Here is a 23,185-nt window from a genome sequence, read left to right as displayed (position 1 = left end):
AATAATATTTTGACCTTGGTAAGGGAGAGGCCCCGGAAGCGGTCAAGGCCCAGTCGACCCGTCGGAGCCAATCGCGCCTTGCCATCCCAATACCAGTAGAAATTTCAAAGGGTGGTGGTCGATTTTCAAGTCAAACGAGTGTCGATCGAGTTCATCAACGATCAAATGACGTAAGGTAATTATTTGAGCATTTCTATATCAAAATTATTTCAACGAATTGGTATAAACAGAAATGCTAAAAGTAAAATAGTGGTCTTTGCGGAGTTAGGGTCGGAGGAACGTCTGTTCGACAGGGAACTCCTATTGACACTTTTGTCAAAATGTTGAAAATTATTTAATGTATCTAGTAAAATATAAGTAATATAACGTTTTTTTCTATAATATACATTTTACTATAAACAGAGATGTTCAAATTTCATATCCCAAATGGTACAGAGTAGGGTGTCAATAGGTGCTGACACGAGTTCTTAAAGTGTCAATAGACGTTCCTTTCACCCTAATTCTATTATTTTGGCCACCACTGTATATGCATTTTCTAACCATAATATAAGAATTTTTAATAAATATAGGGTATTGCTATTTTTTCGTGAACCAATAAGTAGAAGCAGTAGTAGAACAAAAAAAAACTAAAAATAACTTAAGTGAAATAGTTTTTAAGAAAAATACAGATGAATTTATGAATGAAATGAATTTTTGTGACATTTTCCTGAGTATTCCTTATATAATTTTATTTTTAATGCAAACATCTCTCATCTTTTATCTATGATAACCATGATAACTGCAACTCTGGCCAATTAAAAACATTTTCCTTTGGTATTTAAAAGTCAATCAAATTCATTAATTAGAATTAATTTTCGATGATGATGGAATTCAATAGATTAAATTCTCAAAAAAAAAACTCATTTTAATAAGCTTTTTTTTTTTAAACAAAATCATTAGAAAGGATCCCAGAATCTCCCTTATTATTTTCTGTATAGAATAACTTCTGAGAAATTTCTTACCAAAAAAAACGAGAAAAATTCACATTCCCAGAATGAAATACCATATTGATGATTTTCTATGTGTTCTCACTTAATTGTACTATTTTTTTCGTTAGTTTCTTTTTCATTTAAAACTCCATTTATAATCTCTTGCGATTTTTTGTTTGTTTTGTAAATATTTTTTTCGTCTTTTTCCCCCATTTTTTTTTGCCTTTTGCCTTCCTCAGAGACCAAAATATTCTTATTTACGTATATTAATTAATTAAATTAACCGTAGACGTGAATCTCAGTACGTATTTACAAATGGTATAAAAAAAGAAGAAGATGGTGTAGTGAGAAAAAAGAAAAGAATTATGGATTTTTCGCTTGTAAAAAAATAATAATAATAATAAAGTTTAGAAGTAGAAGTTGAGGAAGAAAGGTGGACTTTTACTTTTTTCTTGATAAAATGCAGGTTTAACTTTTATGCAAATCTCACACGATAGCTGCCGTTTTTACTAGACACGCACTGGAATTGTTACCTAGACTCGATCCATCCAGGCTATCGAGATCGAGGGCAGTGTCAATCATTGTGGTGTCATGAAGCATTCTTAGGCGATTTGTGCTGCTATTGCCTGCCCCTGTGTGCACACTATCTGCCACAGACGGTATCACATTTTTCATCTCAATGGCTGTCTGACCACTGGATTTCTGACCTGAACGTCCCACATCCCCATTCTTTGTCGTTGCTATTTTGGCACTCTCCTCATGTCCCCCACTCTTACTTGGCGTCTTTGTGGACGCCTTCGTGGTCACCTGATCACCTCGATAGGCACTGGCAGCAGTTGCCGGATCATCCAGATCGAGATCATCGGTCAGGAGAGTGGACGAAGCCACGAGGAGACTATTATTGGCATCAAAACTCAAATCATTGCCCGTGCCAACATTGGAATAAACATGCATTGTTGGATCCTCCTCTGGACTTGTCGGAATATTGCTATAGACATTCTCCACATGTACTCCTCCACTCTCCTGCCTTCCTGCCACACGCTCCTCATCCTCTGCATCCACAGATGTCCGGAAGAGATTAGTGTAGCTTCCACTTACCTGATTATCCGCACGACTCTCATCTGCCGGACTCTGCATCGTCGACAGGGGAATTTCATTCTCCACCAGATGATCAACACTATTGGAATTGCCTGAAAAATTAATTAATAAAATTTCTCCCTCAGTAAATCTTGAGGAATTATCTCTTGCAAATCTTTCAAGGAATTTTTCATTGCAATATAATTTGTGTTTCTTTTATTTTGATAACACACAAAATGCAGGATTTTGGTTTTTTTTTTGGTTTTAAGCCACACAATGCCTAAAGCTCTCATTCCTCTAACTTTCACTCCTTTCATATTAAATCTTTCTCATTTGGGGACAGGAGACACAGAGTGTCTAGTTGGTTTGTTTTTTGGTGCATTCAGCGAGCCTCTAAGAAACAATGAAGCACATTGAAAATTATTATACAGAGATGTTCAAAACAAGAAAATGCAGAGTGATACAGTATTGTGTTGAAATATTTAGTTCCTTTTTAATTTAAAAAAAAATATGCATTTAGTAGCTCTTACTGTGTTATCACACTTGCACATTAAAATTTTAATATGATTCACATTAATTGTCGCTGGTGAGAGTCCAAATGTGTAATTTGTGTGTTTAAATCATTTTATATTCAAAATTTGATCTATTTGTTGATAAAAAGGTAGACTTGGTCCGCAAAATTTGATATAAATTGATTTATAGCATTAATGCGAAAAATTAATGCGATTTTCTCTTTAATTTTTTAATGTGAAAAATATTTATGCTTTAGGTAAATTTAAACTTATTTTTGCAGGCCAAGTCCACTTCTTTATCAATAAATAGAAAAACCCCAAATATTAAGTAACTCAAAGTCACAAATAACATATTTTTACGCTCACAAGCGACAATTAATGTGAACCACATTAAAATTTTAATGTGCAAGTGTGATAACGCCGTTAGCCTATGCTGGAAAGATACACTGAGAAAAATCCGAAAAAGTTAAAATAACATTCCAGAAATGTTAATTTTACCCTGCAGTATTTATCCGAAATTGGTGTAAATATTACCCTTTTTAGGTGTATTGGGGGTTAAAGTTAACCTTTTTCATGTTAATTTTACCCTTAAAAAGATGCAAAAATTAACATTAAAAAATGTTGATATATTTTTACACCTAAAATGTGTTAAAATTATGAGGAAAAAAAGTTAATCGCACCCCCGTTTTTTTCTTAGTGTACCTTTGGTCCGTTCATTCTAGCAGTTTTCTAAAATGAAATGTACAGAGCTTATTTCTTAACCGATTGGGACAAGTATTGATTTCTTTGAAAGGTCTTGGACTCTCAAATAAGCACGAATTGATCCTATCCAGGAAAAACTAAAGAAAAGTAGGGTAGAGTCAGCCCTTTTGGCCATGTAAGCACTTTTTGCCACCTAAAGTAAAATCACATTGTAAGGCAATTATGAGTTTATTTAAAACAGGAAAATGGGTCTTATATCGTGACCTCTAATCTAACGAATCAGAATACCATATGTGATTTTGTATCGATTTGATTAATTCTAAGTTATTGAAAGAAATTCTCGACAAGGTAAACAATCATCACGGAGGAAAAAAAGGAAGTGCGATTAAGTTTTTTTCCTCGTAACTTTAACGCTTTTTAGGTGTAAAAATATATCATCATTTTTTAATGTTAATTTTACACCTTTTTAAGAGTACAATTAACAGGAAAAAGGGTAACTTTAACCCCTAATACACCTAAAAAGCATAATATTTACACAGATTTCGGATCAATAATGCAGGGTAAAATTAACATTTCCGGAATGTTATTTTAACTTTTTCCGATTTCTCTCAGTGATAACAAAAACATGGGATTCTTAAGAAACTTGTTAATGTTAAGAGAAATTGTTTTGCATTATTTCATATTTTTGATGAAAATATTTGATGTTATTCAATGAAAGTCCATTTCTTAATTAACTAAATTTTACAGTAGACTCTCTCAAATTCGGGCATATGGGACGGAAATGTCAGCCGAATTAGACAGAAATTCCGGCGACAAACTTTTTGAAATGCAACGATTTTTTATTCATGTGCATATAGATATTGAGTTTACACACTCATATATAACATAAATTGCATGAAAATCCCTCAATAATGCAAAATCACATCAAAACTAAGACAAACCATGCCAAATTTGAGCACATTTGATTCATTTGATAATCCTAATCAAACTTGAAAAATGACAACAAACTTTTTTCAAAAGTAACCGTTGCCCGAATTAAAAAGTAGCCCGATCTTAAAAGAGCCGAATTAGCGAGAGTCTACTGTATATATAATCCCTCGATTTTTTCACCTCCTCCCCCCCCCAAAATTTCCACCTTCCACCCCCCGGAGATCAATTTTATCAACAAATCTTCACGTTTCAGACGATTTCTGAGAAATTTCACGCTGTTTGTCCGTCTGTCCGTTCGGCTGTCGCCAGCTCTAGAGGCCAAACGGTTAGAGATAGGGACTTGGGACCTTCGGGGGACCCCCCCCCCATAAGTTGACCCAAGGATCGTTACCATGCCCCTCATTTTTCCCAAACCCCTTCCCTTCCCCTCAAAACCATATTTTTTGGGGATTGCTTGAAAACGCGTCTTGCGATTTTTTGAATTTTTTAGATATGTTTTAGAGATTACCCAGGCGGACATTTCATTCTTAGACGAAAATACCGTTGAATCATTCCTAATAACGATTTTTTAAGGTCAAAGTTTAAAAAGACACTAGAGAGCGCATTTATCAAGCTAATGCGGTCATGTTTGAGCTCGTTCGAAAGGTCTTGGAATTTTCTATAAAACTGAACCGGTTCCAATCGGTTTTGAATCGGTAATGAACCGGTTTATAACCGATAAATAAGTTTTATATGAAATTCAATTAAAATACCACTGAGGTATATTTTGGGAAATATTTTGAGTGATTTATAAATTGGTTTAAATCGGTTGTGAACCCATAATGAATCGGGTATTTACCGATAAGTAATTTTTGTTCGAATATAATTAACACACGAGGGTAAGCCAAAAGGTGACATCGAAGGATGTCAAATGATCAAATGCCCGCTGGGTTTGGCAGTCGGAAAATCTGGGGCTTACATTTGTAAATATGTTTTGAAGATCTCCTATGAGAGTGAGCTAATACTCGCTCACTCTCAGCTATTTAATTATATTTTTTATAAACGGGTTTATTGAACCCTTCTTTTCTTCTAATTTCAAAATTGAACCTTTTAATCCTTTCTAACTGTAGAAAAACTGATTGGTGGTGTTCCTTAGTCAACTTTTCTCCTTTTCAAACTAATTCATCAACAAAGTTAATCAATAAAATTAATTGCGATTTGTATCTTGAGAATGACTCAAGCAGAAAATATTTCAACACAATACTGTAAAGTCTGGGGACTATTTTGAGGAGACTCCACTCCACAGAAGGTGACAATTTAGCAGGGAGATTACACACAAAAGAGATGGATTATAGGGGTGATGGGAAGTGTAACATTAAACTCTCCACCCTCTAGAATTCCACAAATAGCCCCAGGTTCAAAGAGGTCCTTTTTGGTGACACAGCAAAAGCTTTTTTTATCTCTAAATAAAAGAAAAAAAACAAAAGGAATGTATACTGTCTAAAAAAAAACACGAGCGTACTCTAAAATTGATATTAAAGCTTGCGTCAAGTCTTTTTTGGGGGTGACTTTGTTATATCCAGCTAAAAGTATTTTTCTTGGGCTTTTTTTTTTGTTGATATTCTGTTTGGCAACACTCACCCTCAAAAAAATCCCCTTTCTCCCAAAAAATTTTTTTCTCATCAGTTTTGCAAGAAGTGTGAGAGTAGAAAAAGAAAGAAAAAATATGTGAAAATTATATATGTTAACGCAGTTGAACAGAAAAAAAAGATGTTCTTTGGAAGGAAAATCCCTTTCGATCAATGAATAATATTTGTTCTCTCAAAATTGTTTTTTTTTCATCTACAAATCTTGAATGTCTCAAGGGCGAATAAATAGATATAACCATCTAATACCTCTAATATAAATACAATATTCTTCCTTATTCAATATTAATGTGTAAATATATTTTGCTTTTAAGATTTCCTCTTCTTGTTGATTTTTCTTTGAGTTATTATTTATTTATTAAACTGTGTTTTCAACACCTAAGGAACTCGGTTTAAGTCAAAAGCGATTTTTAATCCCAATTGTTTCTTCCATTTTTTTTCTCCTCTATTTCCTAATTAAACCCTTTAACACCATTTATAATGGATTTTTGAGCATTTTCCCTTCAATAAAGAATAACAGATGATTTTATCATGAAGAAGTGAATAATTCTAAAAGAAATTATAACTCTTTTAAATAAGTTACAAACACTTTGATCGTCGAAAGATAATTTAAATTGATTTTTTTTACAAAAAATCAATTTGATCATTTCCATATGAAAATCAATTTCAATGAACTTCCTGATCCAAAATATTCAGATATATTGATAGAAAATTGTATTAATGAAGCTTGCAAATTGATATAAAAAAATGGAAAATCAATTTGCTCATTGTACAATTTTACGATCATTTTTAGCTACTAAGCTTTTATGAGTTTCAGTGCAAAAACATTCAGTGTGAGAAATTTGTAAATTCTCAATAAATTTTCAGACTCATAACAATTTAAAATAAAAATGATTCGGTTTTTCAAATACTTAAAAAATTCTGCTTATACAACGAAAGTTTGTTAAACCAACATAAATGTTGGAACCGCATCCCGGTCAAAATCCCGAACGCCAAAAGGCTAAAGTTCCGAAAGTCAAATTCTCAAATGGTCCAAAATTCCGAAAGCCAAAATCCCGAATGATCCGAAATTCCGAACGTTAAAATCAGGAACGCCAGAATCCCGAAAGTCAAAATCCGGAACGCCAAAATTCCAAAAAATCAATATTCGGTAAAGCTAAAATCCCGAACGCAAAGATACCGAACTGCTAAATCCCGAAAACCCAAAATCCCGACAGCCAAAGTGCCGAAAGTCAATATCTCTAACGACAAAATCCCGAAAGCCGAAATCCCGAATGGGCCGATATTTCGATCGTTAAAATTCAGAACGCCAAAATCTCAAAAAGGCTAAAATCCCGAAAGTCAAATTCCCAAATGGGTCGAAATCCCGAATGTTAAAATCTCGAACGTTTAAAATCCCGTACGTTAAAATCCCGAAAGCCAAGATCCTGAACGCCAAAATCCCAAAGGCTAAAATCCCGAATGGACCCGATTTCCGTTAAAACAAGAAACCATTAAAAACAAGAACCGTTAAAACAAGAAACGACCAAAATCCCGAAAGCCAAAATCCCGAATTAATTTTTAGGAAATTATTCTACACATTATCCTCTGTATAATTTCGTCGCAATTATCATTTTAGCTTTTGGGATTTTGATATTCAGGATTTTGGCTTTAGGTATTTTGACTTAAGGGATTTTGGTTTTCCGGGATTTTGTTTCTTTAGGATTTTGCCCGGCATTGGTTGCAACCATTGCTCATTCTTGACATTTTAAGAAAAAGAAATGTATTGAAACTGAAAAAAATCCTTAAAAACGATATTCCGCTTTTTCCTTATTTAAATGTTTAATATCAAAATGAACATAATTCCAATAAAATTTAAGAGAAAGAAGAAAAGAAATGAATTGAGGTAAAATGGGGTAATTTTTAACTATGTTCAATTTAGATTTTAAAATTTCTTCACTTTTTTAGATGTGTAAAGAAGAAAAACTACGAAAAGAGCGGTTTCTTTTGAAACAGTTTGAAACTGTGGTATAGAAAATATATAAATATAATAATTTAGTACTGTATTTATCGTGAAGACAATTATGTTTCCATTTGGAGTAGCGAAAAAATTCCATTTGGAGCAGGTTTTGATTTAGCTTAATTTACCCTAGGTCTTTCTATATGATCGTACCCAGGTCTCTCTTTGTACAAAGTTGGTCTTTGAAATGAACTTCCCAAAGATGGTTTATTGAAACTGTAAGAGAGCATTTCCATCGTTTACCTCTGGAGGTTGACCACCATTGCTGAGACGGCAGTAGACAGAAATATTGTTTTCGAACAAACCAATGCATTTTTTTCAACACCTCCTCAAAAGCATTTATTAATAAATAATAAATTCAGATTTTGAAATTGAATGTAAGGGTAGAATCACATTGACAATAAAATGTTCGCCATAGCCTCACCGTATTTCGTTAATTTACGCCTACTCATTGCAATTCTTACGCAAATTCTCGATTACCGTATTACCTTATCTCATACTCGGGGGCACTAGGTGAAAATAATATAAGAAAATTGAAAAAATAAAACGAAAATGCGATAAACGGTGAGCAAAAAAAACTACGATTAATTTCTCTTACAGTTTTTTTTTGCTCACCGATTATCGAATTTTCGTTTTATTTCCTCAATTTTCTTATATTATTTTCACCTAGTGCCACCGAGTATGAGATAAGGTAATACGGTAATGGAAAATTTGCGTAAAAATTGCAATGGAAATGCGTAAATTAACGAAATACGGTGAGGCTTCTGCGAGCATTTAATTGTCAATGTGATTCTGCCCTAATTTATATTTCATATGGAAAGATCTACGTAATTTTCAACTGAATCCAGGGTAATTTTTGGTTAATTTCAAGATACTCTTTTTTTTAAATGGATTTTTTAGACAAATAAAAAGAATATATTTATGTGTAAATTTTTTATAGATATAAAACGCTTGTTCCATAAACATTTTGTAAAAATTTTGGTAGTTATTATATCAGAAAATAAAACATAAAAATTACGTTTTTATTACTTCAAGCCCTTTCTTCTTTGGGTTTCTTGCTAAAGTCGGTTACTTAAAAATTTTGTTGAATTAAAATTTGACGCGAGACTCCCAAATATCCTGAATATTTCAGAAGAGGTGTCTTTCGATCAATAGTGTTTGCAACCAAGTGAAAATGTCTTACATTTTTTTTCTTATCTTCTAAGGCCGCGGTTTCCTCAGGAAATATTCCTCACTCCTATACTTCTATTTTTTCCTCATTTAACACTATTTCTCGCGATAGATTTTTGAAAAATCTACCATCAATCCTAAGTTTCTTTCAAGTATTATTTCATAAGCTTCACGAGTATTCTTTTGTGTCCCTAAAATTCAATTGCAATTCTTTGCAGAGAAATTCAATCTATTCTCCTGGAATCTCTTGAAAAAAAAACTTAATTTTCACTTCAACTTAATTTTCAGAGACTCTCAGATGTGAATTGTGTACTAGGTGTCACTGAAATCCTCATCAATAGCATTGAGATCTTTTTGCAAAGCATACTCATAGAGATTGGAGTATCTCTGCAGCCTACGATGTCCCTTGAGAATGGGACTCGTGACAATGGGTCTTCTCTTTGGCGTAAAATGCTGTGAATGCCTGTGACTCAGCATTGGATCCAATTCACTCTCAATCCCACGTCCCTCCTCCTCCCCCTTGACCCTCTTCACAGTCACACTGTGCACCCGGAGATCGAGATCATCGTGGGCATAGCCCTTGCGTTGATCTGTCTCCCGGCGAACTACAGCGCGATTTCTGTGATAAGGATACTGATGCTGTATCATCTTAGTGGTCATTGAAAATCGCTTCTGAGGCGAAAAGTAGGTGACATTGGAGGGAATAGCGGTGTTTTGAATTATCGCGGGCGGATGGAATGCCGCGGTGTTGTCGCAATAAATATGACGTGATAGTGGACGGTTTGACGGACACTTACCATTGTGGAGATTATCATAGCTGCGTTGCCGATAGACACCCGTACCCGACGGATTCCCCTCCACCTGCCGAAGAGACAAAAAGAATCACAAAACATTTGACAGAATACGTCATCTGATCAGGGCGGAGCATTCTCATACATTTTCGGTACAAAAGTATGGTATATTTTTTCTTAAGTGGTTTTTTAGTTTTAGTGTAAAACCAAATGCAATCATTTTAAAACTTTTACCAAATGAAAGAGTATCTAATGTTATGTTATTAGCACAAAATTTATAATGATTGCACGGGGATAACAGTTCCTAAAACCCATATGAAAAAGACGTAAAATTCGCATTTTTTTGAATTTTTCTGACAAATTTTCTATTTGTAAAACCAGTAACATTTTAAATTCAATAAAAATATATTCTCTGTATACATGTGCCTACCATTTCGAGTTATATTTATTTTTGTAGGATCTAAAGCTTAAAAATTATAAAGAACTTAGAAAAATATACCATTTCTGAATTAAAATGCTCCATCCGTTAGTTAATCATCCTAGCATCTGATAAGTATTTCGTGATAATTTCCAAAATTTCATGACCTACTCTTTTAAAGAATTTTTCCATAAAATAAATCAGGGAAATAAAAAATATAAATTCTTTCGAAAATTTCCATCATGTTACGGCCACTAAATGATAAAGTTTAATTTTAAGCCTTAAGAGCAGAATCACATTGACAATAAAATGCTCGCAGTAGCCTCACCGTATTTCGTTAATTTACGCATTTTCATTGCAATTCTTACGCAAATTCTCGATTACCGTATTACCTTATCTCATACTCAGTGGCACTAGGTGAAAATAATATAAGAAAATTGAAGAAATAAAACAAAAATTCGATAAACGAAGAGCAAAACAAACTGTAAGAGAAATTAATCGTACACGGGCGCTGTAAAAATAATGGGCGCCGTATGGCAACCAAAAAATTTAAGGACCTAAAAGATTAAAGCGTTAAAAATGAAGACGTTTTAAAAATAAACACTTAGAAAATTAGAGCTTCTAGGCGCCAAGAAATTAGAAAGAAAAAAACATGACACAAAAAATTAGAGGTATTTAAAAATTAGGACATTTAAATTTAGTGCCCAAAAACTTAGGGGCGCCAAAAAATTAGATTAGACGGTGAAAACGGTGAAAACTTAAGGTGTTAAAATATGTAGGCGACCCATTTCTGAAAGATTTTCATCTTAAGCTAATTCAGAAACTCTGCTAGATGGACCATAAGTTTCTCTGACAGATATTCTCAAGAAACACCAAAAAAAAAACCGAAAATAGCAGTCCTTTGAAAGAACACGAGAAAACTTAGTTGCACTGTGTTATACAATGAATTTTATAGTCCCTGTTCAAGATGAACATGCACGTTCATACAAATTATTTTCAAATTAAGATTTTTTAATCTTTGAGGGATAATAATGGGTTTTAATTCATATCGAACTACTTTTGAATAGTTAAATCGCTAGGATGTTCATCAAATGTCCTCACATCCTAAAAAGGATACGAATAATTCAACACAAAAGTTGGAAAGTTTTGGCTTCACCAAGACTTTACAAGGGTTTTCGTTACCCCTACTTTTTAAGTCAATAACTTATCCTTAAAGGATTTAAGGACTACTACACTATTTTTAGATACATTTACTACTAGGAATGTCCTGTCATTTCAATTAGAGACGAATAGTCTAACTAATAATATACGGATTTTAGTTTTGGTTAAATCGAGTCATTTTACGAAGTATACAAAACAAGCCTCACTTTAATAGGGTTAATTTTTGTTAAATAAATCAGATTGCGATAGAGATTCCTGAGTTTCACTTCTAGCAGCACGAGAGTGCTTGTTCCAGAGAAATCGCATCTCCCTTTTGGCCCAAGACCAGCGGCATCCTATTGCCTAAGGATTACCAGCGGCCAATTGGTTCCCTACTGCCAGGAAACAGCGGCTTCTCTTCAAGAAGCCTTAAGACCTAGGGCAGGATTTGAGAATATTTCTGGAGGAATTTTTCCCTAGAGGCATTTATTTGCCGGACTGCAAGGTTGGAAATTTATTTCTAACCTTGGTTAAACTCTCTCGAGGCACCCCCGGGGGTAGCCTACACAAGGGGGCATTACTGCCTTAAGCCCGGTGGCTCGAAAGAACCGTTACTAGAGGCTGTGAAAACAGATGAGAGTCAGTCCAAACAGTGGAAGAATTTCCCAGAAAGTTCTCACCAGAGCAAGGGAATAATCTGACGAGATTCGGATTATTCTCCTCCTCTAGCTTCGGCTTTTCAGCTGTTTGGAGCAGAAATAGTCCCTTTTTGTCGGAAACCATAAGAGCTGGAGGCCTACAATTTTACATCCGTTTGGAGCACCCATTATACTTATACGGGCTTCAGACCTAACAAGACTTAACTTCTCAAATTTCTTATTAATAGAAAATTTTTCGAAAATTTTGACTTAGAAATGGGCTTTTAAGGTAAAGTAATCTATTTGAATCAAAGGAACAAATTAAATTGGTTATTATTTAGGATTTTGAAACCTTCGAAAACTAGGCTAAACCTCTAGTCTGAAAATGGTTTTACAATGTGCGTAATTCCCCTTGGGAATAAGGAAAATTCTATGAACAAAAAATACAGTCCGCGAATAATTTCGCGAGAGTCCGTGGTTGTTCCAAAGATCCGCGAAGAATTCTTCGAGTGCATATTACACTTAACGTTATAATAACATTTTTAATAACATTTAATAACATTTTCTTCAGTCTGACGCTGAATCTATACGCAATCTTAAAGTTTCCTACAATGACTCTCTTCGGTTTATTTACAATCTGAAGCGGGGTGACCATATCTCCCTTGTACCTCAGTCTATTGTGGGGTGTGACCTGCCTCAGTATCTTGAATTTAGAGCTATGCTCTTTATCCTACGCCTTTCTCTGATCTCGACTCCGTCCTACCTCTTCTGTCTGCTAAGTTGGGGGGCGTCTGTCAGGTATCGGTGTTTCATGGTGCCGAGATCGCGGGATGCCAGATTCCAACGAACTCTCTTTGTGCACGGGATCTACATTTTTAACTCGATTCCCCCTGATTCCAGAACGTCTGAACTCTCTCTGTGGTCTTATTACTTGGCTCGGAAGTCTAAGATTTTTTTCTTGTTTTGATTTAACTTTTCTTTCTGTTTTTTTCTCTTTGTGTTTTTTTTCTCTTCATTTTCCTTTGTTTGTAACTTATTAACAATAATTGCTCTGCTAAAGCCAACCCAAAATATTCGAAACGTAATGCCTCCCTTCTAGACCAGCGTCTCTGATGGTACCGTTATGGATTTTTTCTTTAAATTGGTTTATTCAATTAGCTTTTGAGTTTTCTTTTTACGAAAAATAAAAAAAAAACAGAAACTTTTTGAAAAATGTTTTTTGCTTCAAATTTCAACATCTCGGGAACTAATATACCGATTAAAGATTTTTAAATTAGGTCTACACTGCAATAGCTTCACAACATAAGCCTAAAATATATACGAAATCGGTGCGATAGATTTCGAGATAAACTTAAAAAAAACAAGTTTTTCACATTTTGCAAAATATAAAAAAAAGCGAAAATCATTGAAAATTTAGCTGTCCATTTTCGGCATCAGGAATAGTTCAAGAATATGTGCTGTGAAGATATTCTGTCGATAGACGAACATTTAATAAATAGGTAAATGATGAGTTGTAAAATTTCAGTAGATATTTCAGGCTGAAGGGGCAAGGGGCGCTTGGTAAGATATTCGACCCGGGCGCCAAAATCTCTTGGTACGCCACTGATCGTACAGTTTTCTTTGCCGACCGTTTATCGAATTTTAGTTATATTTCTTTAATTTTCTTACTAGTGCCACCGAGTATGAGATAAAGTAATACGGTAATCGAGAATTTGCGTAAGAATTGCAATGAGTATGCGTAAATTAACGAAATACAGTGAGAATTTTACTCTTAATGTGATTCTGCCCTACAGAGAACCTAAACCCAAAAACCTTTGCCTTAGTTTTTGAGAAAAAAAAACCAAGATAAAGATCAAATAATTCCAAGAATCCTTAAAATGTCAAAAATTCGTTTTCGATTTTAAAATGCCAAAGTTTCATGAGTATTTCAAAAATGCCAAAAATTTTAAAATAAGGAAAACTTTAAAGTGAAACGGTAAAAAGAGGGTTGGCATAAAATTAAAATTTGCAATTTTAAATGAAAATTAAAGTTTATAAAAAAAATTGTCATAAAAACTCACATCCATATCATAAATATTCCCATTGCCTTTCTGACCACCCGGCGACTCTGTATTCTGCGTCCCCGTTGGCTGATGCGGAATCATGGGGGCGTTCGACATATATGGCTCGGGGATTAACATCTGACTCCTGTACTCATCCGTCACAATGCCCCGTCGATCGATCAGAGACGGCTGAATGGGCCCACAGAGAATGTGGAAGCAATTGAGGCAGATATTGCCCCGTGAATAGGGATTGACAGCATGTTGTCCGCCCTTGGAAGAGAAGGAGCCCTTGATGTCTTCATTCGTTGTCTGATCACTGGTGATGAGGTATGTATGAAAGCCCGCCAGACCGATCACCGACCACACGGACAGGAAGCATATGATGGCAATAATGAGACTGAAGGGGCTCTCTTTGATTGCTTCCAGTGTCAAATCATTTCGATCTTTCGTCACTGAAACACGCATTTAAATCCCACATGAGATTGTCTATTGCTTTGTAAATCTGCTTAGTGTTAATTAGCTAATAAGAGCTAAAAAGATATAATTCTCTTAAAAAAAAATTAACAATCAGTTTTTTCTTTCATCATTTTTTTTTGTGTATTTTTCATCAAAATGCTTTTCACTTTCATTAAAATTTCAAGGTTTGACCATTTCAATTGTTAAATTATGTTGTATGCTTCTTATCTAACTCTAAAGGTCAAATAATAAGAGATACCACCTTCCGGTTTTCAGTGACCCCGTCTTAAGTCAATATTCTATTCGCATTTACTTTTTATTTTTGGTTAGTTACTTTTTAAATACAATCCCATATAGCTTTAAATGAAGTGAAATTTTAATTAAATTGATTATATTAAAATTTTGATTTTATTAAAATTCTTCTCCGGGCAATTATTCCAGTGCTCACTGACCTATTCAATCACTAAGAAAAAAACTATAGAGTTAAAACAACTCTATCGTCGAGTTGAATTAACTCGAAGAATATCGATGTAATTATTACTCTTTTTCGATGTAAAATTTCATCTCGACTGAAGTATATGCTTAAGTGTTTTCGTTTTAAGAATATACTTCAGTCAAGAAGATTTTCATGTGACAAAGTTCATATGAAATATCAACTAGAAATATGCCTAACAGTGTTTCATGAAGACATTTCGCTCGGAACATAAGGAACTTAAGGTCACTTAAGGTCAAACTTTGTTATCCTAAAATTTACATGACAAAAGAGTGTAAATAACTCTATAAGACTGAAAATAACTCGTTTTAAGGGTTAAAATAACTCGTTTCAAGAGTTAAAAAATCTTTTTAAGGGAAAAGTGGTCTGCCTTTGAATGCGGCAGCCTTTGAATTTTTCAATTTTTCTCTTATTTCTCAAAGCAAAAATTCAATTTTGTGAACTTTAGTTAACACTATTAATTATTTTTATTAACTTCGATTAACAAAATGAAATTTTAAGCTTGGGTAAATAAGAGAAAAATTGAAGCATCTAAAGGCTGCCGCATTCAAAGGCAGGTCACTTTTCCCTAACTCTTTCAAATCCCAAAATAGATAGATTTTGCAATTTTATGTTTTTTTTTTTTATATTTTATCATTTTCTTTATGATTATTTTCTTGATCTTAAGTTCCTTATGTTCCGAGCGAAATGTCTTCATGAAACACTGTTAGGCATATATTTCTAGTTGATGTTCCATATGAACTTTGTTACATGGAAATCTTCTTGACTGAAGTATATTCTTAAAACGAAAACACTTAAGCATATACTTCAGTCGAGATGAAATTTTACATCGAAAAAGAGTAATAATTACATCGATTTTCTTCGAGTTAATTCAACTCGACGATAAAGTTGTTTCAACTCTATAGTTTTCTTCTTAGTGTAGTTATTAAAATGTCTTTTTTTATTATTCACTAAAAGCATTATAAGTACTACTTTGTGAAAAAAAATCATTTTCTTGCTTTCCAATCGTAAGTTACCTGAAAATATTTTATAGAAAAACGCAAGAATTTACGGATGAACCCAATGTACAGTAGTCAAATCACTAAAAATAAATGAGTTTATGTTTCAGTACTGAGTCACTTGCCCTAAATTTTGCATGGCATTTGTATAATCTAAAATCTCTTATCTAGCCAACATCAAGTGGTGTTTCCCCAGCCAAATGACTCTTAAAAGCAATTAAACTGCGCATGGAAGAAAAGCCCAAAAGTTATTCTTCCCCAGTTGGTTGGGTAAATAGGCAAATATTTGTCCATGACAATTGCCAAGTTGAACGGCAAATTGGTGAAAAATGACAATATCAAAACTTACACAGAACAATGTGAGTGGTTGAGCAGGTGAAGATGAAGACTGTTAGGAATGCCAGAGAGACAATGAACATGTAGAAGAAGCGATAATTACGCTTCCCCACGCAATTTCCCACCTGAAAAGACAAAAATAAAAGAAGAAAACCAAATAGAAAATAAACTGAAAGGGTTTTCTGGGTCAAAACTCTCAGAAACTCACCCATGGACAATGATGATCGAATCGTGACACGCAATTGTCACAGAGACTGCAATGAGAGGCTCGTGGTGGTCGGAAGATCTTGCACGTGAAGCAATACTTTAGTTTTACGATCTGACCACGCACAAGGACTTCTTTGGTGCGCGGTGGAGGTCGATAGGTTGGACTATTGAGGGAGTTTGGCACCTCGATTTGCTTCTCAATGTACGCCGCTTCATCCTGTGATGCTCGCGGAATTATTCCCGGATCCGAGAAACTTGTGCGAAACAGAGAGCTCATCGTGAAGACATAGAGTATCCCACCGATTACCGGGATGGCCGGTGTGATTTTTTCCGCCAGAAAAGGGCAGCTTTAACGCAAATTTACAAAAAAAAAAAACTTTTAAAATGACATGTAAATCTACAGCTTTGTGAGATAAGTTAATCTCTTTATCAGAGAAAATTGCACGGAAGATTGCAAAAGACGTACAATTTTATTAATTTTTGCATTATTTCAGAATAGCAGTTAAAAAAAAAAGTTGAATAAATTGTGAAAATTGTTCCCTTAAACTTGGAAAAATAATTGTCAAGACACTAAATAATTATTGACATTACACTAAAATTTTGTTATTTTTAAAATACTTGAAATAAATTTGAGTTCATTACAGTGGTCCTATTTTATTGTCCGAAGAGATTATCACCATTCACGTGTTATATGTCAATATCGTCAAAATAGAGATCTCTAATTTCCAAAGCAACACTTATTCGACGTATGGATATCATTTGAACATTTCTACTTCAAAATTATTTCAACGCTTTGGAATACAGTAGAGTCTCGCTATAGGCCATCGCTCTATAGTCCACAATTTATCGACCATTGATTTCAAAAGACTGATTTTAAGTTAGGTTATGTTTTTTAGTATGCGACATGCATAATTATTTTAATAATTTTGGCAAACTTTATTAAGCAATTGTGAAAATTGTGATCCACAATGAAGAGAGCAAGGACAAGTACCACAATCGCAAAGAAAGTGGAAGCCGTCGAGCAATTTCAATACTAAAAATCGTTGATAATTTTAAAAAATTACATGGACTATAGTGCGACCCAGTGTCAAATTTGAAACCAAATATGGACTATAGCGAGACTCTACTGTAAAAAAATATTATCAGTGGTGGTCCTATTATTTTTGCCACCACTGTATATCATCTCTTGACTTTGATTTTTCGACTCCTTACCCTCCAAGGGGTCGTAGTTTTACAGAATTTTGGACATCTGAACACTTATCCGTCCGACTGTTGCCAGCTCTAGAGGCCAAACGGTTAGAGATAGCGACTTAGGATAATCGGGGGAGCATAAGTCGACCCAAGGATCGTTAACATGTCCCTCAGTTTCCCCACCCTCCCCCTTCCCCACCAAAACCATGTTTTTTTTTTGGAATTACTCGAAAACGCGTCATGCGATTTTTTTTTGGTATTCTGAATGGTATTTGCGATTCTGAATTGGTACTGAACCGATTCATAACCCATAACTAACTTTTATCTGAAATTTAATTGTATTACTCCCTAGGTGTGTTTTGGGCAACATTTTGAATGATTTATAAATGGGTTTAAAGCGGTTATGAAGAGGTAAAGAATCGGTTATGATTCGATAATTTCACTGTGCAACAAAATGAAAACTTTTTCCGTGTGATTTCAAATGACCGGTATTTTCGGATTCCTTGGTGTCTCCTGCTGAATGACAACTCCGAAGAAAGTTATGGTTCATCACGTCTAGTTTCTGAGCTAGATTAAGATGAAAATCTTTAAGAAATTGGTTAGAAATATTTTATGAAATTTGTTTTTCTCTCAAAAATGGTACATCCTGAGATGTTTTTTTTTGTGTATGTAATTTCTAGATAACGATACTTTTAGCATCCTAAGATCTTCAGAGATCCTTACTCATTTTTTCAGAAGAATTTTTATATATGGGAGTCGTGTCGTTACAAACAATCCTTTTCATGAATTTGATGAATTTAAATGGAAAAACTAGAAAATCACAGGGGAAAAAGAAATAGGGATATAGTTTTTTTCTAGGAAAATCTTCCTTGAGTCCCCCTACACAGAATGTCCTTTGACATTAACACCATACTAACATCCTACGATGTACTGTTATTTGGATAAAATATGTTTAATAAAATATTTCTTCCTATATCTTATTTTTAGTGGTGATGGCGAGAGAATTGGATTTATTGAGTTGTCCACATGTTCAAAAGTAATTCAAATGCATAATTTCTGGGGATAATGGAAAGTTTTATGATCCTATGATGTTCAGGAGAATATTTTTATAAACGATGCAAGTCGTCCTATGCATCCTTTTAATGGATTTGAAGGATATTTAGGGATTTATGAGGAAAATCTGAAATACTTCAGGGAAAATGAGGAGATAGGGATATGGTTTGTTCCAGGAAAATTTTCCTTGAGTCCTCCTCTACACATCCTTGAGTCATTCTTTGACGCCAACATCCCAGGATGTACCATTTTTGAGAGAAAAACAAATTTCATAAAATATTTCTAACCAATTTCTTAAATATTTTCATCTTAATCTAGCTCAGAAACTAGACGTGATAGACCATAACTTTCTTCGGAGTTATCACTCAGGAGACACCAAGGAATCCGAAAATACCGGTCATTTGAAATCACATTTTTTGATGTTGCACAGTGTTTCCAGGCGAAAATTAATTCTAACTCTTAAAACATTTTTGTGGAATCCTCTTTAAGTGATTTATGAATCGGTTGAGAACAGGTAAACGGTAAATGATGGAAAATTATCAGAAATTCAAATAAAGACGTAAACTCTATTTTTAAGAAATATAAAAAGGCATTGAATAAATGAGCAGTAAAAGCAAAAAAATTCGAAATGATCAGTAAAAAATACAAAAAAATGGTCAGTAAAGAATTTTAAAAAAAACTCAATAAAAAGTTAAAAAAGACAGTAAAAATTTAAAAGAACAGTATTTTATTAAAAGGGGTCAGTAAAAAACGAAAATTGATCAGCAAAAAATAAAAAGTGGTCAGTGTAAAATAAAACATGATCGGTAAAAAGTAAAAGATGATCAGTAAAAAATAAAAAGTGGCCAATAAAAAATTAAAAATGAGCAGTAGAAATATTCAATTTGTGAAGTAAAAAATTAAAAATGGTCAATAAAAAATTTGCCGATCAACTTAAATATTTCTACTGCTCATTTTTAATTTTTTACTGGCATAATTTTCTTTTTACTGACCATCTTTAATTTTTTGCTAACCACTTATAACCCTTTTAAGGACGATTGGGTCACCGGTGACACGAAAATGAAATTTTTCCTACGGTCATCTAAAGTTGTGTTTTGCCCTAAAAGGTCTGAAAAAATGGCTTTTTCTGACCTCCGATTTTTGACCCTCTCATCCTTAACCCTTTAAGGACGATTGGAACACCGGTGTGCCATAAAGAAAATAATTTTTCCTGACTACCTAGTTATTTTTTTTTCTGAAAAAAAAAATGTTGAAAAAATCTAGAATATTTTTTGCAAGTCTCTAGCTATTTGCTATGCAGTAAATATTTAAGCTCAAAAATGGCGAATTTTTAAATTCTTAAATTCATAATTGACTTTATTTTTTATACTTCCAATTTTTTTAAAGCAAAACCCTTTTGGCAATAAAAACTACAATACTCATACGTAATACTTTTCATTAAAGCGAAAAATATTATTCATTGGTATTGTCAGAAAAATAATTTGAATTTTTGGGCTATTTTTGTCCCTATTGTCCATAGAAGAACAAAATACACCGAATCAGACTCTGTTGGACTTTCGAAGGTTAGATGTAAGGGATGTAAGATTTATCATTGATTATGTTTCTTAGTTTAATTTTTATATTTGATTTTCAGTCTGTAAAAAGTGTCTCGTCGTTAAAGGGTTAAAAGGTTAACTTTTTACTGCTAATTTAGTTTTTCCGATTTAAGAAATGTTTGCCGTATTTTTAAATTATTAAACGAGGTATTTTTTTACAATTCAGAATTTTTACTGCTACTATGAAATAAAAATTAAACAAATATTTAAAGAGTCTGATTGTGTGTACGATAATTGCAATAATTTGTGGGCTTTTAGAGATATCCCGTTCTTATCAATGGAAGCCCAAAATATAATCATTCCCACGCAATAACCTATAGAAAATCATGGGATTAACTACAATAATACCAAAGAAAATTAATGCTAACTCACTCGAAGGCGAAGAAGAGCGCACTGGTGCCCGTAATGAGGAAAACGGTCAGGTAGAAGATGCCTGAATGTGGTGCAGTCATAAGATATCCATCACAGAAGAATTTATTTCGTCCCGCAAAGATCTCCCACTTCCTCGTGATACGCGGATTCGGCGCCATGGTCCAGCACAGCAAATTCATCTGCTCAGGGAAAGTGTTATCCTCCGGAGTGTTCTCGCAATCACTCACTGGCTCTGCCCTCGCAATCTCTAGCGCTAGAGTATATTCATGGCTTTTTCCTTGGCATTGCTTTCCTGCCGAGTGGTTGAGTTGAGAGAATAATGTGGCCAGAAATAGGCACTTTTAGTAGATGTTGGGAAATTGATTGGATTTGAGCAAATAGTGAGGAGAGAGATAAGATTAGAAAAGGTGTACTTCTGTGGGTGGGGGAGGAAAAGACATCAGCCTCTATTGTACACATGGGGCCCACATTTAGCAGAAAAGAGAGCGAAAAGAGCCAGAGAGATCACGAGGGAATATTATTGAGGTGAATTGGGAAGAAAATGAATCTCCACAGTCACTTTCCTTGATGAATAAATCGCGAAATCATCGAAGCGAAGGAAATTCATTCAATCCGGATGGATGAATACCATTCTCACTCCGGGGAGGCCTTTCAATTGGCGCCACAAACTCACTCTCGCTTCTCATTTTGCGACCTCTCCATGTATCCTCTTCTGCGTGAGTCTGCGAACTTTGTCAACTCCACCATGAGTCAGTTATTGCTTTCCCCCCAAGTCCCCGGTAGATCGATAAGGCCCCCGTGCGACAAATGGTGATAATGGAGAGATAGTGATGGAACAATAAAAAGCACCAAAAAGGAGATCGTCATCAACCTGACAAACAATCTCAAACCACAATATCTCTTCCATATTCTCAAAACTGGATCTCTCTTCGTCGGTGAAGTCATAAAACAATTTAGGGCAAGTGCCACTGGGTGTCTTCTGGCCATGAGACAGCCAGAAAATCTCTCTGCAAATATTGTCTGCCAGTCTGGGGAGCCCCCCAATCAAGGAAAAAGAACAACACACACCAACACATTGATTGTTGACCTACCCTTTTGAATTTTCACTCAATTTCTCACGCCTTCACCATTTCGATAGATACAACAAAACACTCACTGGATTCTAGAGAACTTTCTGCACTATTTTACACAACTTTTACGCACTTTCCGCACGAGTTTGAGTATTTTTTTGGGCAAAATATGCAACCCTTCGTTGCTCTCGTTCTGAAAAATGGGCTCAGAATGGCGCTGTCAGAGAGCCACCCAATCCCCTTTGTATGAAACAACGACATCTCTAAGCAAACACTGCAATCTTGATTTGAAGATAATTCAAAATTCCCTCCAAAAGGGTCGAGTAAAATTTTCTGTTGAAAAAATAAGATTATAAATTTGTTCTTTTTAAATTAATGCTTAACATCATAAAAACCAACTTCGAGATAAGATGTGAATATTTTAATGATAGTTAAAGGCCAGCAAAAAGAGCAGCCGTTTGTCCAATGATGTCCATTTAGATTCTTATTTAGATATTTAGAATTTTAGAATGACTCCCAAAAATCCAAAATTATTTGTAGAATTATTAAGATTATCAACAAAAGAAGTAACCAAAAAGACAGGCTGATTCTAGAGAACATTTAGGGTATGTGTGCTAAATTCCGGTCGGCTTGCAATTCCGGTCACTTTTTTTGTTCCTCGAATTTCGATGAATTTTAGTTTTTGCGTACTCCAGAGATCATACAATGCAAAAACATAACAAAAATGTCGTTTCGACCCACAAGATAATGTGAAAAGGACACTGGAAAAATTCTGGGAAGTCAAGGAACTTTAAGAATGAAGGTGACCGAAATAGGCCACCAAAGCAGTGTCTACATTTTTGACATTTTTACTTATTTTAAAATGGAATAAGAATGATTTGAGTGAAAATGAAGATGATAAACTGCATATAAACTCCCAAGCAACACTCCTTAACAAGAAGGAATAAAGAAATCAATTTGTATTAAAAATAATACATTTCAAACTTGAGACTTTGGCGCTTGCACGCAACTATGCCGAAATTTGGCACAGTTACCCTAGTCTGCAAAATTTAATTATCATACACAGGAAGTCGGAGGGCTTAGGATCATCTATTAGAAGTCCTTTGCATAAATTTGCTTTACTTAAGCTTTTAATGACAAATTTCGCAGGCTAAATATTCTAGAATCTGGAATCTTCTTCTAGATTCCATTCCAATCAAAAATGAATATGTTTTTTTTATCTCTTTACTGTTCTCAAGTGTTTCGGCATTATCGACCCTTCTTTGTGTTGGTCCCTGTCTCGACTATTTTCCCCCTGTCCTCATCATGTTCTAAAACCACCAATCAGTCGTGACAGGAACCAATACAGAAAAATCGATTATGTATAGAAACACTTGAGAACAGTAAAGTACTAAAAACAATC

At 34.3% G+C, this 23,185-nt stretch overlaps 2 protein-coding genes across 2 annotated transcripts in view; one reads left to right on the top strand and one right to left on the bottom strand.

Moving 5' to 3' along the window:
- Positions 1-23,185, top strand: part of LOC129804471 (heparan sulfate glucosamine 3-O-sulfotransferase 5) — a 271,187-nt gene that overhangs the window by 74,798 nt on the left and 173,204 nt on the right. The window lies entirely within an intron of this gene.
- On the bottom strand, positions 1,219-22,017 carry LOC129804456 (palmitoyltransferase app). The gene is made up of 7 exons (XM_055851773.1): positions 21,805-22,017; positions 20,714-21,005; positions 16,504-16,849; positions 16,309-16,420; positions 14,031-14,464; positions 9,781-9,844; positions 1,219-2,158 (listed from the first exon to the last, which is right to left on the bottom strand). The coding sequence occupies exons 2-7, from the start codon at positions 20,890-20,892 to the stop codon at positions 1,455-1,457; spliced, it is 1,839 nt and encodes a 612-aa protein (XP_055707748.1). The 5' UTR covers positions 20,893-21,005; positions 21,805-22,017; the 3' UTR covers positions 1,219-1,454.

Source organism: Phlebotomus papatasi, chromosome 2 (genome assembly GCF_024763615.1).
Source record: "Phlebotomus papatasi isolate M1 chromosome 2, Ppap_2.1, whole genome shotgun sequence".
NCBI classification, from domain to species: domain Eukaryota; kingdom Metazoa; phylum Arthropoda; class Insecta; order Diptera; family Psychodidae; genus Phlebotomus; species Phlebotomus papatasi.
This window is presented reverse-complemented; position numbering and strand designations above follow the sequence as displayed.